The 18,664-nt window shown below is 54.8% G+C and overlaps 1 protein-coding gene and 1 long non-coding RNA gene across 3 annotated transcripts in view; both read left to right on the forward strand.

Moving 5' to 3' along the window:
* Positions 1-18,664, forward strand: part of SLC2A1 (solute carrier family 2 member 1) — a 46,351-nt gene that overhangs the window by 15,074 nt on the left and 12,613 nt on the right. For both annotated transcript variants that reach the window (XM_075906858.1, XM_075906859.1), the window contains exons 2-3: positions 895-987; positions 17,650-17,810. In XM_075906858.1, coding sequence (XP_075762973.1) covers positions 895-987; positions 17,650-17,810 — 254 coding nt within the window. The remainder of the gene's footprint in view (positions 1-894; positions 988-17,649; positions 17,811-18,664) is intronic.
* Positions 2,824-10,172, forward strand: LOC142819459 (uncharacterized). Its single transcript, XR_012897377.1, has 2 exons — positions 2,824-6,968; positions 9,894-10,172. It is a non-coding gene; the product is annotated as an uncharacterized LOC142819459 (long non-coding RNA).

The following is an 18,664-nucleotide window of genomic DNA, read 5'->3' on the forward strand; positions in this document are numbered from 1 at the left end:
TTCAGTGAGGCGGGGGAGGGGTCTGAATTGGTTAGGAGGCCTCCAGGCGTCTCACCTCCTCCCACTGAACTTTGGGGCCAATCAGGAGTCTGCCCCAAACGCTTGGGAGGGGGCTGGGCATCCCCTCTCGTTTCTCCTGCCCAGTTGGACCCCGTCTAGCTGGCAACTCCTCCCCCAGGGGCAGCCAGGGGTTCGTGCCTCAGACCCTCCCAGAGGCAGCCAACGGCCGGTGACAAGCACCGTCCACGTGACTTCAGTGGGGAGCTGAGACGATTCAGGCCCCGCGTTTCCCAGGCAACTAAAATGCCACCTGAACGTGTCACTGTTTCCCTGGGAAAGATCTGGTCAGGTGCTCTGCTGCAGACAATGGCTGGGTTTAATGGAACATTGCATTGCCGGAGCCGGTCAATGGAACACGAACGAAGGATCTTTTGGAAGGGGTTGCCAACCCCTGGGCCATGGTCCGGTGCCGGGATGTGGCACGCTGCCAGGCCATGCCCACATGCCAGCTGCCGCAGCTGAATCCAGCTGTTTGCGGCCGCTCTGGGGGCCAGGGCTGGGTACGTATTTTGGCAGACGGATGACATTTTATTTGCATAATGAACATGCAAATATACAACTAAAATGTTACCAGGCCAACCAAAAGTTTGTGAATGGGTTTGCCAGTCTGCATTTCGCCCCAGCTTTGCTCAGCCTCTCACTGGGGGCCTGGAGAGCATGAACCCGAAATCTCGCCATGGATGGGAGGAGTGTACAAATCCCGTGTATGTTCAGCTGAGACCTGGAGTACTGGGTCCTAAAATGGCTTTGGTCAGGGGCCTGGTGGGTGTCCGGGGGCCCTGCTCTGCAGAGATGCATTTCCCACCCTGATTGCGTGTTGTTTCTCTCAAGCAGATGACCGCTCGCCTGATGCTGGCGGTGGGAGGAGCAGTGCTGGGCTCCCTGCAGTTTGGCTATAACACTGGAGTCATCAACGCTCCACAGAAGGTAAGAGTGCTCACGTTGCCCTCTGTAGCCGTGCGCGGACAGACCTGCCCAAAGGACAACCCTTGCGTGCCACAGCCCCCAACACGAAACCTCGTGAGCTGCCGCCAGCACTGCGCCCGCAAGCAAACGGCAAGGCGGGTGCCGCACAGAGTAACGCCACCGCACGCGTGTGCCCCGGTGCTGTGTGAACACTGGCACACGCCAAAACCGCTCCGCACACGAAAACAAACACACCCCTGCACATCCCCCCCCCCCCCCGCCTGCTCCAGGCTCCACTGAAATAGCACATCCTGCTAAGCAGCTTACCAATTCTAATGAGATTTCTGCAGCAGTTATTTGGTTGTTCCCAGGAGCATTAAAGTTTCCTCTTTACTGCTTTGTGAAAGAATTCAGGGAAAGTTATTACATAAACTGACCCTTGTCGGCCCCGGCAGTGCCGAGCAGAGCAGCCTCTGAGCCTTCCCACGTTCGTTCGGGGCTTGGATTTGGAGCCCCGGTCGAAGGGGCGTGGACGCTGCCACTAGACACCCTGGCTGCTCCGTGCCAGCGCTGTCAGGCTCCTGGGCAGAGAAGGGCTATACCTGGTCTCCGCAGCAGTTCTGAGCATGCCCACTACAAACCAAGCAGCAACTCTGCAAGGCACGTGACCCCGTGTCGCCTCACGCTCCCTCACCAATGTTCCCGTTAATCTTTTTCATCCATGTGCAGAATGAATGTTTCTGTGCACGGAGGCAGGGGCGCCTGTGCACCGCCAGGAGACACACAAGCCTAGCGGCGGGCCCTCTGCTAATCAGCTGAGCGGCTCTGGAATCGCTCCTGAACAGCCACCCACGTTCTGCCCAAGGGGTCAGTTCTAAGGGGCTATTCAAACTGCACCAGAAAGATTTGGATTCTGGGACCCTTCTCCCTGCACTGGGCCGGGGCCGGAATGGGGGTGGCATTCAGCAGTTCTTTGGCTAACTCAGCCAGTCTGGACAGCAGTGTGCCATAAGGCCGGGGTGTTGTGTTTGGGCTGGGATAAAGCCAGTCTGTTCCCAAAACACAAGCACAGCCAGGTGAGTCGTCAGCCTTTGGCTTGGCCCACAGGGAACCTGTTCATCGTAGCGGCACAGGACTGTCTACACTTCCTTGGGGTCTCTTAGCCTTGTATGTCTTCCTGCTTGCTGGCTGGGTGGTCTGATGGGGGGGGCTTTAAGGGGCATCGCAGACCCCCCGCCCTTTTGAGATCAGTTGTCTGTGTGGCCAGCATCCTCATGCAGGCATGAGAACCGAGCATGGGAGGAGACTCCCCATGAAGTAGGGCCCTCTAATGCAGCGGTTCCCGGCTGCTGGGCTGCAGCGACTCTGGGGGCCGGAGCTGGGATACGCTGCCCAGCACCTCCCCTCCTGCCATGGCTGTTGGGAGGGTCTTTTCCTGGACATGGAAGAGTGCTTTGCTCAGCCAGCAGCGCAGGGCTTAGGTGAGGGGAGCAGGGCAGGCACTGGAGGTGGGGCTAGTAGTGGAGGGGGGGGTGCCAGGGGAGCAGGGCAGGCACTGGGGGCGGAGCTAGTAGTGGAGGGGGGGGGGGGGTGCCAGGGGAGCAGGGCAGGCACTGGGGAGTTATGGGGATGGGATTAATATTGCGGTGTAGAGGGTGGCACTGGAGGGACTCTGGGGGCTGGGTGCAGTCGGGCTCTTGAAACAGGAGGCTGGCCCTGGGTGGTCTGATTGGGGGGGGGGGAAGGAGGGCTGGCGGGGGAGGGTTGCTTTCAGGGGACTTTGGGGTCAGTGGCTGGTGCTGGGGGGCAGTGGAGGGGTGGGGGGCTCTCGGGGTTAAGACTGGCAGTGGGGGGGCTCTGGGGGCCAGGGCTTTTGGTGGACATGGTATTTGTATATTGGATGTGAATACTTTTGGTGGACTGGTAACATTGTATGTGAATGGGTTTGCCAGTCCTGGGTATGAGAGAGGTTGGGAACCACTCGATGCAGGGGTGGGCAATAATTTTCCCCGGGGGGGGCACTTAATGCATTTTGATACATGGTCACAGCCCATCTCCACCCTGGAAAGAGTAGGCTGGTGGCTGAAGGGGTGGGGCCTGGGCTGGGACTGGGGACTAGCCTCCCCTCCCCCAAGTTATCTGGGGTCAGGGGCTCTGAATCAAACACACCAAAGGGCTCCCGGCCTCGTTGCTTCCACGCTGCCTGGCAGCCCTCCGGAGTGGCTGCGACTATTTAAAGGGTTCACAGCTCTGGTCCTTGCCAGGGTAGCGCCGCAGCTGGAAGCGTCTGGAAATTCGGTGGCCTGGCCGGATAGAGAGATCAGAGAGTCTGAGCCGGACCAAAGCGTTAGGCGGGCCGGGCCCAGCCCCCGGGCTGCATCTTGGTAGCCTCACAGCTCTGCTCTGCCTGCTTTCCATTAATTGCGAGGGCTGGGATGACACCTTACCCAACTCTTCAAGCTAGCTTGCTTGGTAGGGTAGTGGTGACAGGGCCAGGAACGTTGGGCTTTCACTCACGTCAGTGGCATTCCACTGAATTCTCTGGCCTCATTCCCGATTCTCCCTAGTGTGCGTGAAGGCAGAATCGGTCAGGAAGCAGGGCACTAAGGTCCCCCGTTATCTCCTAGCAGAATGCAGCTTACTCCTCCCAGTGGGTCCTCCAGTGTCACACACATCACCCAGTGCAAGATGCTTAGGAGTTGGGGAGAAGATACCCAAGAGACAGATGGGAGGCAGGGGACAGTGCCCTGCAGTGTGCGGCTCTGTGCGGCTCATCTCCTGAGGGTGGAGCACCGCTCTGCTGACTGTCACAGCTGGGAACTGAGTTGCTGTGAAAATCCCTTCACCGTTTCATAAGGTGCATACTGGAGATTCACTAGGAGCTTTTAGAAAAAGCTCCAACATGTTTTCCCCAGATTATTAGCCCCAATGTCTCATTCTGAAACATCTGTGCCCACCAGGAAAGACAAACCACCCTACCCTGAGCATCCCACCCTCCACCCTAAGGCGAACACACAAGCCTTGAACTGATTTCTGTGGGTCAGCTTGAAAAGGACCAGGCATTCCAGGCCCATGGAGTGGGTTAACACATCACAGCAGCTGTCTACAATCCCAAGTAATTAAAAATCCAGAGGTAGACTTTGTGCTGCAGGGATAGTAAGCCTATTACAGGAGGGATCAGCAGGCCGTGCTGCACAGCAGCGTCACGTGAGTTTGCCAGCAAGACCCCATAGCCCTGAAACCGCTCAGAGGTTAAGAAAAGCTCCTTTAAAAACTTTCTAATCTTTGTAAAGTGTCGAAATGTGTAATGATTTAATACATTTCATCTCTAATTTAGATCTAGCAAATCTGCAGGAATGTTTTTAATCACAACAGATAAAGGACAGCTGTGAGCCAGGAAACTCGTTTTGGGGGCTTAACCCCTTTGATGCCAGGGGCTTGGTTACAGCCTTGCATGCGCAGGGCCGTGCTGGTATTGGCACGGCGTTTGGAAGAGACAAAGTGCTGGCTAAGAGCTAGAATCGACGTTCGGTGGTGCAGCTAAACACACAGGGAGTGACTCTACACAGGCGTGATGTTGAAGAGCTGGTATTCCCAGTGACTGCTCAGGGTACTCTGTTCACCAAGAGCATAGAGCAGGCCTGGGGAAAGTACGGCCCGCCAAGCCATGGAATCTGGGCAGCGGGGAACCCCAGGAAGGCTCCCCAGCTAGCCCCGTATGCCTGTGCAGAAACATAGCTGCAGGGCTCCGTTTCTGTTTTAAAACTGGAAGGGAGGGGGGAAGTTTCAGGAGGCACCCTGCCCCAGCACAATCCCATTGGTCGGATTCTGGCCGGAAACCAACCAATCGGAGCTGCTTGTTGGAATAACAGGCAGCCAAGAAGAACCATGCCCCCTCTTCTCTGCTCAGTTATTCAGTGAAGTACACGGCCAGGCAAGCAGGCAGGCTGGCTGGGAAACATTTTGAGCTCGGCAGGCAGGCTGGCTAGTTTGGCTGCTGGCTGGTAAGTCTCCTGGCCGCAGCCTGCTTCTAGCACCCCAGTCCTTTCGTGCCCCAACCGTCTGCCCTGCCCCCCTCAACATACCTACACTCTCTCCCCACTCTTACACCCATATACCCCCTCCCAGATATGGCACCCCAATCTCCTGCCCCAGATCACAATCCCCTTCTACCCTAGGTCACATCTCAAACCCCTGCACTCCAGTCCCCTGCCCTAGGTCTCAACTAGCTCCTCCACCCAAACTCCCAGACTCCAGTCGCCCTCCTGCACCCCAGTCCCTTACCCCAAGCTCCCTTCTGCACCCAGCCTCCATCCCAGACCCTGCATCACCTCCATTAATATCATGAAAGAGTGCGGCCCTCGACCACTTTCCAAAATCTGGGAGAGGCTCCCAGGTATAAATTATTGCTCACCCCAGCATTGAGAGTATCTGTGGGAGGCATTCCTTGCTCCTGAGTATCTCTTGCCACCGTGTAAACCTGAACTAACTCGGCTGATGTCACTTTGGTGTCAAACCCCAGTGTGAAACCAAATCTGGGCCCCTCTGCAGGTTACCTGTTGGCCTTCTAGTTGTGTCTTCTGACCTGGACGCTGCTGAGGCAAAGGGGCTTGTTAATCAGTGTTCTGCAAAATGAGCAGGAATAGCTCAGTGGTTTGAGCATTGGCCTGCTAAACCCAGGGTTGTGAGTTCAATCCCTGTGGAGGCCATTTAAGGATTTGGGGCAAAAATTTGTCAGGGATGGTACTTGGTCCTCCTGTGAAGGTGGGGGACTGGACTCGATGACCTTTCAAGGTCCCTTCCAGTTCTAGGAGATAGGCAATCTCCATTAATTAATTAATAATAAAGCTCTCATTAAAAGTATTATGGATCTGAAGCTTGGGAAATCCGCTGGGTTTGGTCTGCATTGGAGCTGTCCGGCTCTGCAGGGATTAAGTGGATACAGGGTTTGGTGGTTCCCTTCTCTTGCAAATGAAGCCGTGGTGGGCACGGCTGTTCCCTGAAATGCTGGTGCCCTACGCAGCTGTACCGTTTGCGTAGCCGTAGGAACAGGCCTGGTGGACAGTTGTTGCAGGGACAGGCTGGCTGTGCCTGTCACTGGGATTTTCGTTAGTGGTTTACGGCTAACGTTCTGGAACCCACCAGAGACTTAATTGCTGGCAACCTCTGTGGTGCTGGAGAGCTGGCTGCAGATCCATCCCCACTAGGAGCCGCTCTGCCCTGCAGAAGGAGGGGAGGACATAGCTGCTAAGGAGAGATCTAGAGCAGCCTGGCTACAAAGCCCCTCCTGAATAATGAATCCTTGTTTAGACCTTCCCCCTCCCCTGTGCATCACTAGGATTCTGGGGGCACCCTCCCCCGGTGTCTGCGAGGGGCCAGGCTCGGAGCTGCTGGGTGATTCTTGGGGAGTTGTGGGGAGGCTCTGGAGGGCAGATTCCCAGCCGGAGTGGAAGTGGAACTTGGACTTTACCGTACCCCGGCCAGCATGCCCATGCTGAAAGGCTGTGGGGGCGTGGCGGTGACGGGCAAACACCTTCCTGCTAAGCAAGAAAGTTTGCATCCTGCCTCACCCCTCGGAGGCCTTCCTGCTGGAGGGCATTGACCAAGGCACCTGTTAGAAGCAGTCACGTCCGGTATCTCCCTGGGGGGGGGCGGCAAGTGAAAGGTTCGGATGGGCTGTACATAGGGTGGCCATCGAGGTACCTCGAAGAGAGGACCACTGTGTTTAGTGCAGAGTGACCTTTTTAACTAGAAGTAGTGTCCCTTTGTTATAACTACAGCTATACAAAAACCCCGTAAACGACGCATAGTCTAGTAGCACCTTAAAGACAAACAAAACAGGTAGAGGTCTGGGTTGCGCCAGGAAAGCGCACGATCCCATCTGCACGTTTTGTTCGTCTTTAAGGTGCTGCCAGACTGTTTGTTGTTTAAGCTTTTCCTGTTGCAGACGAACTCAGCTCCCCCTCTGAAACTTTTGCACCTCTGTAAACACGACCTGCAAGGTAAGTTTACTCTAGTACTGCTGCTCTTCCTCGGCCTCTCAGGGAGTGATGGGGAAAGCTCACAGCCTGCTCGACGCTCCCCTGGGCAGCAGAGTGAGAGGAAAGCAAAAGCTGAGCACTTCCTCCTCACCCCTGGGAGGGGAAGAGGAAGAAAATCCAGGACGTACGGTTGCAGCTCCCTTCCCCCATCATCTTCCTGAACGGGAGGGGCTGGGGCAGCGCTGTTGGGAAGGGGGGTGCACGTCCCTAGCCAGTCCCTTTCACCCGGCCTGTCGCTTAGCAAGGCAGCCTGCAGGGGAACCCAGCCCACTGGCTGCTTGTTGGAGTGCCGCACCAGGGTGCACCAGCTTCCTTCCCCTCTGGTCACGTGAGGGGAAAAGAGGCCATAAAGGGGTCCAGTTTCTTATCGCCAGAGCAGCAGCCAGGGCTGTCCTCTCCTCTCCACCACGGGACAAATTCCCCCCTCGTTTTACACAGCTGGGGCCTCCGGGGTGACTTTCTGCACTGACAACCCCTGCTTCGGCACTCCCGGTCTCTCTGCGTTTTGAAGCCCCGTGACGGTCTCTGCTGGGGGACCCACAACGTGGGGGTCAGGTGGCAACAAAAGGATGTTCGAGGCAGCACTTGCCGGAGCCGTGGAACAAACTTCCTCCCCCGGCCGGAGCCAGTAGAGTCCCCCCTGAAATTGGGTTTGTCGGTGTGTGTGCTAACTTCCATGTCAGCTGGCTGTCCCCGAACAAGATGGCCCCCAGTACCTGCATCCCTGTCTGCCTGGCCTCCCACTGAACACCTCTCTGGGCCTGTCTGCTCTCCCCAGGGCTTTAGAGCTGAGGTGTGTCTCTGTCCAGCCCAGGGTGCCAGTGCTCCGGCTCGGCAGCAGAAGCGGCCGTTGATAGTATGCAGTCGTGGGGTAGGTCGGTTGCCACTCCCCAAAGCTCGCTTGCAGGAGCCCTCAGAGGCTGCTGATGGGCTGCTTGGCATGTGGAAGGAAAACAAAATGGAAGCCCCGTGGCAGCCATGTTGGATTGAGGGGGTCTGCCTCCAAACGGGTCCTGTGGGCAGTGGTGGCAGGGAGGGCGAGGCTGGTGAGGGCAGTGTGGTAATAGTTCCGGCTAGGAGGGGCCGTTCTGAGAGCAGATCTTCTGGTTTTAAAATTGGCCCTAATGGAGAATTACTGTGACCCCTGGGTCAATGATTCTGGTGGCTTGTTACACTCTTTACAAAAATCGGAACCATTTCCAGCCTCTCTAGCTTTGACTTCCAGTCGTTGTGCATCCTACTGGACCTTTCTCTGGGAGATTGGAGGGCCCATGATCAAATATTTGTCTCTTGTGTAAATACTTCGTTGGAATCTAACCACCCCGTAATCTTCTCTTTGGGAACCTACTTAGGTTGGCTTAAGGAGCCCTATCACTACAAGCCATGTTTAATTATTCTCGTGGCTCCTGCCTGGAACCCCTCCCCTAATTTAACAAGGTCCTTTTGAACTGTGGGCACCAGGAGCAGTCACACCAATGCTGTGCAGAGCGAAAATAACTTCCCTCCTCCTCCTCGTGATTCCCCGATGTATACACCCCTCCATTGCATTAGCTGCCTTGGCCACAGCGTCACGGAGGGAGCTCAAGTTGAACAGATTAGTTCCCCATAACCTCCCCATTGGAGGCACTGCTTCCCAGGAGCTGAGTTCTTTGGGCCTGGATGTAAACTTTTATATTGAGCCAGTTTAGAATAAATAGCTGGCTTGATTGAGAGCCATCTAGATTGCTTGGTAAGTGACCCGACCGTCATTAGTTATCAGTGCTCTGAAGGTCATCTGCAAACTTCATGGGTGGAGGTCTTGTTTGTGAGCCTTGCAGCTCGTCAGGTTGTTCTTCAGCCCTGCAAAGACAGCGAAAGCCCTTAGACAAAAGGGGCTGCATTTGAGAAGTGAATTTCCAATAGGCCACGCGTGGCCTTGGGCGGAGTGTGCGGGGAGGTTAGATCATTCCCCATGGCCTGTCTGCGCTGCTGTTCAGCGGATGCATGGGTGCGTCTCCCACAGGGCATGCATGCTGGGACCACGGAGGTGTGTGCACAGAGCTGCAGGAAGACGTCTGAGTAATGCATTATGTATGGAAAAGGGCTTGGCCTGTTTGGATTTAAATGGTGCATTTGGGGGTTAAATCCTGCCCTGTGGGGAAATAGGACTTAACCAAACCCATGGCCGTTAATTACCTTTGCTGGGTTTCTTTGTTCTGCAAGCCACTCCCTGTAGAGCCAGCTTTGCACCTGCCCCTCCAGATGGAGCCAGGGAGGCACGTAACGGGTCACAAGTCCCCACAGGCCTGCTTGAGTGGGGTTGTGCTGGCCTGAATGGGGGAAGATGGATGCCAGGCAAGCAGTAGGAGGCGCTAGGGTGGGACGACATTGCCGGCCAACGGTTTAACATGCTGTTGAGAGAGTGGGGCTGAGCTGCATGGCGCAAGCTTATATAACCTGCTGGCGAAGTCGGTCCCGCCCACGACTCTGCTTGATTGGCTGGGCTGCGAGATGACAGCCTATGGCAGCTGTCATGATATGCGCTGAAGGCCTGGGAGGGACAAATGCTGCTAGTGGCCCATGGGCTGGTTACCCTTGTGCTGCTCGTGCTGGTGCTGTCCCTGTTTGGGTAATTCAGGCCGTAGGTCTGCAGAGCCCTCGGGCCCATCCTGAGGAGCTGCTGGCCTGCCTTGCATCCTGCGGTGTTTCCCACCACCCACCTGGTGAGCTTGTTTTGACCCTAGAACAAGGCCAAGTGGACTGCCACGTTCCACCTGCTGCAGCCACACGCCTGCCTGCGACGGCCGCACCGCTGGCTGCAGAGCCTGACGGTCCAGGCAGCCTGCCGGCTAGAAACAGGGAGGCCAAACCGCAACAGCTCTCGTTTAAATGACCCTTTGTGTTTAGGGACAGCTGGAATACGGGCCCTCCGGGTTGGCACAGCTAAGCCGTGTCGCGGGAACCCCCAACCTGCAGGGGCAGAACTGCAGCCAGTGAGGAGGAGGAGGGGGTAAAAGCTGACAGAGCGGGAGCGGCTGATCAGCATCTAGGCTGGGATTTCGACGGGAGGCTAGATTTCGTCCTAGCAGCAGACACCCCTCACTCCGGAACAGTTTTGTGATCATTCTCTTTGTGCAAATAAATGTCGCTCCACCAGCTGTGATTGGCTGGATTTCATGGGTAGCTTTTAGTGGTACAAATGGAGCAATGTCACCTTGGTCCCAATAAGGATCTGGCCCCAAACCATGCTGTGCTGTATGGCCTTGCACAAGCTCCTCAGAGCAACCCTAGAGAGGAATCGTAGAATAGAATATTAGGACTGGAAGGGACCTCGAGAGGTCATAGAGTCCAGTCCCCTGCCCTCATGGCAGGACCCAGTACTGTCTAGACCAGGCATGTCCAAAGTCTGGCCCGCGGGCCAATTGTGGCCTGTGTTCCGATTTAATACGGCCCCCGCTTCCTCCCCCTCTCTTTTGAACTGGCGCGCCACCGCCGCCGCCCATAGCCTCCGCGGTCCTAGAGCCTGCCCTGTAGGGCATGTCCGCAGCCCCGCTCCCCCGCTCGGCTGCGGGTTCGCCCTGCCCCCGGGCCGCCGTGAGGCTGGCGTGCCCTGCGCTCTCCGCCCGCCTCCGACCCGGCCCTCACGCATGTTCACTTCTTCAAATCTGGCCCTCTTTGAAAAAAGTTTGGACACCCCTGGTCTAGACCATCCCTGCTAGACATTTATCCAACCTGCTCTTAAATATCTCCAGAGATGGGGATTCCACAACCTCCCTGGGCAATTTATTCCAGTGTTTCACCACCCTGACAGTTAGGAATCTTTTCCTAATGTCCAACCTAAACCTCCATTGCTGCAGTTTAAGCCCATTGCTTCTTGTCCTATCCTCAGAGGCCAAAATGAACAAGTTTTCTCCCTCCTCCTTATGACACCCTTTTAGATACCTGAAAATGGCTCTCATGTCCCCCCCTCAATCTTCTCTTTTCTAAACTAAACAAACCCAATTCCTTCAGCCTTCCCTCATAGGGCATGTCCTCCAGACCTTTCATCATCTTGTTGCTCTTCTCTGGACCCTCTCCAATTTCTCCACATCTTTCTTGAAATGCCGTGCCCAGAACTGGACACAATACTCCAACAGAGGCCTAATCAGAGTAGAGCGGAAGAACGACTTCTCGTGTCTTGTTCACAACACTCCTGTTAATACATCCCAGAATCATGTTTGCTCTTTTTTTTGCGCAACAGCGTCACACTGTTGACTCATATTAGCTTATGGCCCACTATAACCCCTAGATCCCTTTCTGCCGTTCTCCTTCCTAGACAGCTGCTGTGCTGTCCTTGGATTCTCTTCCCCACCTCCTACCCCTTCAATTGCTGTGAAACTGCTTCTGCTTAATTCCTGGGCGGGGGGCGCCCAGTCAGGCTGGACTAGGGAATGTCTCTGCCTTGGAGACAGTGACAAGGATCAGCTGCTTTGATTGCACAAGCACCAAGAGTGAGTGTTGGGGGGACTTGCAGGTAGATCATTGTCCATTGGAAATGACACTTATCTCATTAGGAAAAACCCAAGAAATTTGCATTTAAAAAAAGTATCACGAGGGAAGCTTTGGGGCGGGCGGTGGGGGATTGGCAACGAAAAGGTTTTGTTTTAAATCTGGTTCCTACCACACCTCCAATTTCAAACGTGACAAATATTCATGGAGAAGCCTCAGGTCATGCCTGTTGGGAATGGCCGTGCTGCTCAGAAGCATGTGTCTCTCCCCCTACCCCCACCCCCCATGGGCTGAGGAGAGGGCCGGTTATTCTCTGGCCTGCAGCCCAGCCTGGGGGTCTGAAGAGAAGCTGCATTCAGCAGGAACCGGTTTAGTGTGGACACGGAACAGAATGGTCCGACAGCCCCGCCCTAGGCGCCGAGGCAGGGCAGTAGGGAGGGTGAGGCAAGCCGGGCTGGAGGAAGGAACAGGACGCAGTTGCCCTGAAAGCATTCCCAGGCATCAGGGTGCTCCCCTCCCCTGTCTCCATTGCTCACTGGGTGCCAGGAGCCGCTTCGCTTCAGAGTCCCCTGAAATTGCAGAGCCCCAGGGCGGCTGGGTGCTGCAGAGCCCAGGCCTTTGAACCCAGGCCTTTGTGGTGCCACAGGGAAGCCCAGTGGGACTCTACTCCCCTCTGTGGCCGCGTTCCAGCTCCTGCGCGCACCTGCCTGCGGCTCGCCCACCTGCAGCCCTTTGCCACAGAGGGAGGAGCTAGGCCGTGGCGGAGAGAGTCACCTGATGGATTCCTTTCCCTGCCTTGCCCGTCCTCGCCTGCTGCCGCTGCTCGGATGAGCTGGGTGCTCTCCCGTGCTTCCTGCTGTGGCTAAATGGAGGCGATTACCGAAACCGCCCTGCCCCACAGCACCTTGGCAGCAGCCTCATGGTGACTCAGGGGTGACTCTAATGTGTCTCTCCCCTCTCTGTGTGTGTGCCGAGAATGAGGAAATGCTGATGCTGAAACCTGAGATCCCCTGCTTCCATTTCTCTGGGGAATTTGTCCCTGGGGTTTGGATCCCGGCAGAGCCAGGATCTTCTTCCCGTACACCCGCCTGAGACAGGTTATCCGTGTCCTGCACCTCAGCTGCCAAATCCATTCCCTTCCCCCTAGCAACCTCTATTGATCCTCTTGCTCTTCATTGATACAGCCAGGCCCCCTTTGTGGTCTCACCTGCCACCCCCACCCAGCAAGATTTTCAGCCTAACTTCAGCCAGTTGATAGAAAGCTCAGCTGGGACAGTTGTACTCTTCCCCCCCCCCCCCCCCCCCACACACACACCTCCCCCAACACACACGCACATACACACAGCCTCCTAGCTGTGAGTGCAGACCTGGCTGTCCATTCCCCCATGCCTTGTGTGACCTTCACTGCGGAGAGATGGGGCTTTCACCTGGCGATAAATGAGTCTGCCATTACACCTAGCCCCTCCTCCAGTGGAATAGTCAAGCTCTGATACAGGTTGCGGATCTCTGGTTACATCCTTGTGTTCCTCCATGTTCTCTCTCCAAGGTATTTCGAATGCGTCTCTCCTGCCCCTATAAGGGCAGCGCAAGGCATTCCTCCAGGCAGCAGGGCAAGTTCAGATCCAGACCTCAGACCTTGACAGAGGCAGGCGAGAAGGAAATTTCCAAGCTGTACTGTGGCAACCTGTTTGCAATTACATAGAGTCCATGGTAGCCAATGGGAGCATGGGGTCAGACCCATAATTAACAAGGAGTAAGTACAATCAGATGCACAGAAGGGGGATCGTACGTGATAATGAAACTGGGTTCTTGCATCTGTATTTCCATCTGAAACCTGTTGTGGCACTTTCCCAAGCCATCTCTGTGGGAGCTGAATCCCAGTAAAGGATCCAATATCTTCCAGTTGGAATAGGGTCGCCAACTTTCTCATCTCTCCACCCTTGCCTTGGGGGAGGGATAGCTCAGAGCTAAACCCAGGGTTGTGAGTTCAATCCTTGCAGAGGCCATTTAGGGATTTGGAGCAAAAATTTGTCAGGGATGGTACTTGGTCCTGCTGTGAAGGCAGGGACTGGACTTGATGACCTTTCCAGGTCCCTTCCTGCTCTAGGAGATAGGCAATCTCCATTATTATACCCCAACCCTGCTCACTCTCTCACCGCCTGGAGGCAGGAGACTGGGGTGCAGTCCTCACAACATCAAGCCCCCGGGCAAGTGATGTTGAAGTGCAGCAACCAAAGAGCCCAGGGCAGCCCATCACGTGCCCATCTTGCGCACACTCCGCTGGCAGGCAGCATGGTCAGAGTCTTCATGGAAAACGCGGCCTCGTGTGATCTATCCATGGGCAATGGGGCGCTCGTTCTTCTGGCCTTCGTCACAGCGTTGACTTGGAAGCGTGCCCCCTTCTTGGCACCCGGACCTCCCTGGCAGATCTCTGAAGCAGAGGAGTCTCGTCTGGTCACGAGTGGATGTTACGCTCTGAGGCGGCCTCCGAGTGGGTCTTTGTGACCAGGCAGAACAGGTGAGGCCCTCGGTTCTGCTCCCAGTAGGGCCTGGGCAAGGGCTCCCTGTCTGCCACCGTCCTCCCGTCTCGGACAGACGTGCTGTGTGTGTTCCCCCGATTCCCACTCCTCAGCAAGGGACAGGTCTGGACTGACTGGCGCATTTTTGCCCTTCTCTCTCCCCTCCTGGACCTCTCAATCCCAAACCCACTGTCACCGCCTGTGCCCCAGCCCTGCCCCCTCCACCTCACGGCTTGGGTGCTGCGTGACTGAACCCTGAGGAATGGACCAGTTGGAGGACACCCGCCTGGTCCTTCTCGGAAGCAGAAAACCTTCACTCTGTCAGACCGACCTGGCAAAACGGACGAGGGTCTCGCCTGGGGCGGCCAATGGCAGCATCTCCCCTTCGGCCTCCAGGATCTAGCACGTCCCTTGCTCAGGGCGCCTCTGGCAACCATTTCTTTTTTACACTCACTCACACTCTCTCTCTCTCTGTCCTGAGGGGCCTGGAGCGACTCTTCTCTTGGATCAGCTCCCCGTGGGACCTGAATTTTAGTCCTGGCCAGGCTCCCAGGGCCTCTTTGAGCTTCTGGCCACATGCTCCTAGTCCCATCTGCCTTGGAAAGCGGCCTTCCTCGTGGCCGTAACATTGGCCAGACTAGTCTCTGCGCGTGTGCCTTGACCTCCAAACTGCTGGCCGTGGTGTTCCACAAGGGCAGGGTTCAACAGAACTTATCGTAATGTAATAGAATATCCCGTGGTCAGCATGTCCTTCAACAGCCCAGGGCTCGTTCAATGGAAAGATTGTCTGGGCCCCTGGGTGGCCCTCAGCCTGGGGCTCTGAGCGCATAGCGCTTGGGCAGTGATTTAAAGCCCCCAGGGTAGTTGCCCCCTTTGCAACCCCCCCATTCCTCAGCCTGTTCTTAGGTGCTGCATGGGGACATTTTAGATTAATTTTGGTATCTTTTAATCATCAGGGCTGCAGATCTTCAGCTTTTTCTCTGCTTTTCAACTCAGACCGTCAAAACCAGGAGATCCACTCAGCTCTGACTTTGACAGAGTGACGTGTATTGCTGACTGCATGCTCTTCGGGGGCAGGGAGTGTACAGCGCCTAGCACAGCAGGGACTTGGGCCATGCCTGGGATTCCTCGATTCTACCATAGTAACATGCTTGATAATGGTGGTGACTTGTCATGGTAACCCACGTCTAGTTCTTATGGATGGGTTCATGATTCTGAGCTACTTCGTAAAGTGTTTCCACAACATTTAAATCCAGTTTTGTAAAAATTAATGTATTATTGCAACTTTAGCTTGAAAAGGTCTGGATGAGCTGGATGATCAATGCTGTTTGTTTTTTTTCTAATGCCACTAGTTAAGTGTCTTGCAAATCAAAGGCTCGGACCCTAAAAATTAGTAACTAAAGTATATAACTTAAAAGAAATTTCATTTCAGAGCGGGGCGAGGGGTTACATATGTTTCTGCTAATGTTTCATTTTTAAACATCGGGAGCTAAAACGGTGAACTAATTAGTCCTTCTTCCTTAGTGGCATGAAGTCTTGCCCAGTCCAAAACAAAATTGCTTCATTATTTTAAATTGAAAGTTAATCTTTCAATGCAAATGTTTAATGAACTCAGGCCAAATGTTTCTAAAATGTTAAACTCCTACACCCCCCTCTAGGTACCTGAGTGTGGGACGTGACTCTTACGTTTAAGAGCATAAGTCTTATTGACTTCAAATTGCAAATACTCACGGACATTTATTCGCCTTGTGTAGGCATTTCTTGACTTGCCGACGTTAAATGCAGCATGTGCTGTTGTATTCAAGTGTGAGCTGGACGTTTTTCAATGTAAAACAGCTACGCATATAAAAAAAAAAAATCTCTAAAGTGAAATCCTGCAATCCGCTAGGAAAGTAACTGGAGAATGGACACGCTGGGCCCTCGGGCCACTGAAGAGCACAAAGTGGAGAGGAAGGAAAGCGCTGACGACATGCACCCGTCTGATTATGATTTTGATTTTAAAAAATGTACAAATTTAATTTTGAAATCAAGCCTTTGTCTCCTTAGAACCAAGCAGGCACAGTCCCAGACTCAGTCCAGCAAAAATATATTTTAAAAACTACCAAAAACCAATGAGGAGAATCAAAGTAACTCCAGGGCATTTAGCCAGACCTAGAGAGTGCTCCACCCCCCCCAGCCTGGCAGGCTGACCATGTCCCCCCCATGACCCTCCTCAGGGTCAGCAAGATAATTGATCAGTCTGCTGCCACCCTGCCAAGTGCATGCGCATCTAGCCTTTCTCTCTCTCCTCCACCCTTGAGATTTCGGCCTGCCATGCACAATTCCCATTCCCCTAGCAAGCCTCTCCTTTCTCCTGGCATTCCCCTGGCTGCCCCCGGCTCTGGCAGATCATTGTTGACTGTCACTAGGATAAGATCGCAACCCGTTTGGCCACATTTCTTTGCAGGCAGTTTCCTCCTAGTGGTGCTATAGCAAAGTTATCCACTTGCTGCCAGCCTGACGAGCCTGGTGGCTCCTCCCAGCTGGTGGAAGAAAAGTGTCACAAGTTGAAAAGGGAGCCAGGCTGGCATGAGGGCTATGCTCTGACAAACCATCTTGTGACTCAGGAAGACGCAAGCCAAGCCGTGTGACCGGTGCATGCAGGCCAACCTGGGCTGGGGCGAAGCAGCATGCAGTCTGTAGGTGGCAGGGAATTTGTGGCATTTGTCACTACAGATAAAACCCAAACCAGGGCCACCCGTGGGGCTGGAAGGAAAGGGGGAGCGCCTGGTGTTGGAGCAGGAGCAGGCTCCAGGGCAGGCGCAGTGGGTGGTTCGTCCCCGTAACGGGGGATGTGCTACCTTGCAGTGCTGTGGGGTTTTCCCAGAGACGGTAGCACGTTGTGTCTGGTCTGTGTGTGACTGCATGGGCGCACGCAGTACGGGATCCATACAGACTGTATGCAGTGGTCATGTCGCTTTCCACTGAGATGCAGCCATTTCTGTGGAGGAACATGGCAACAGACCGCAGGAACATAACAGGGCCGGGAGATTCTTGTCTGCAGTTGAACTGGGAAGAGGAATTTAATGTTACCCACAAAGGGGCGGCCAGGTTCACCATCCCATCACCTGTGGGGGAATACCATATGGCTAGAACTTGGGTTTCATGGCTCAGCTGACCTGCAGCATGTACTGGAGTTCACAAAGGAGCTATGCTTTCCACTCTGGTTGGAAAGCACTTGGCTTTGGCACATTCCTGGGTTTGGATGCTGAGTCTGGGGGGGAAGGGAGGGGGTCTTTGAACTTGAAGCAGGGTGGTCGAGTGCTTATTGATGTTAGCCTGGGAGTTAGGAGACTTCAGTTTGCTGCTCTGCCACACCCTTCCTGTGCGGCCTTGGGCAAATCACTTATTTTGGTTCTTCAGTTTCACCTCTGTACAGTGCAGATAATAGCTTGCCTCGGAGAACCGCAGACATTTACTTGGACTATCCCATATGAAGGAGTCTCTGTTTAGGGCGGGAGCTTAATAGGGAAAAACTCTAACGTCACATTGGATCTCTGCAGCCAATGGGCGTGGGGTGAGACTTGTCTAGGCTTCCTGCTGGGGCTGTGGGTAGAATGAAGGTCATTCAGCCTGAACCTGACCTGCCGCTGACTGATCTGATTTGCCCCGGGCAGGTGATTGAAGATTTCTACAACCAGACGTGGCTTTATCGCTATGAGGAGCCGATCACCACGGGCACCCTCACCACCTTATGGTCCCTCTCGGTGGCTATATTCTCCGTTGGGGGAATGGTCGGCTCCTTCTCCGTTGGGCTGTTCGTCAATCGCTTTGGCAGGTAAGTGCTGCGGCTGGGTCTGGGGGCCATCCCGTGAATAGAAGGTTCTACCCGACCCCTCCTCCTGGCCGCTCTGCTTCGCAAACCTTTCACCTCCGTCAGGCTCTGTAAAAGGCCACCTCAGAAATCAGACAATCCTAGGGTGAGAAGACATTGAGTCCAAAGCCCTGCTCAAAGCAGGACCAACCCCGACTCAATCAACCCAGCCAGGGCTTTGTCAAGCCAGGACTTTAATACATCTAGGGATGGAGATTCCCCTCCTCCCCAGGGAACCCATCCCAGGGCTTCCCCACCCTCCTAGGGAAATAGTTTTTCCTAATACCCACCCTAGTCCTCTCCCACTGCAACTTGAGCCCATTGCTCCTCGTTCTGCATCCGCCACCACTGAGAACAGCCTCTCTCCAGCCTCTTTGGACCCTCCCTTCAGGAAGTTGAAGGCTGCTCTCAAATCCCCCCTCGCTCTTCTCTTCTGCAAACTAAACAAACCCAAATCCCTCAGTCTCTCCTCGTAGGTCATGTGCTGCAGCCCGCTCATCATTTTGGTTGGCCTCTGCTGGACTTTCTCCAGTGCGTCCACATCCTTTCTGTAAATTGGGGGGGGAGGGCAGAACTGGACGCACAACTCCAGATGTGGCCTCACCAGAGCGGAATAAAGGGGAATAATCACTTCCCTAGATCTGCTGGAAATGGTCCTACTAATGCACCCCAATATTCCATTAGCCTTCTTGGCGACAAGGCCGCCCTGTTGACTTATCCAACTTCTCATCCACTGTCATCCCCAGGTCCTTTTCTGCAGAGCTGCTGCTTACCCAGTCAGTCCCCAGCCTGTAACAATGGTTGGGATTCTTCCGTCC

This window comes from Pelodiscus sinensis, chromosome 23 (assembly GCF_049634645.1).
Source record: "Pelodiscus sinensis isolate JC-2024 chromosome 23, ASM4963464v1, whole genome shotgun sequence".
Lineage (NCBI taxonomy): Eukaryota > Metazoa > Chordata > Testudines > Trionychidae > Pelodiscus > Pelodiscus sinensis.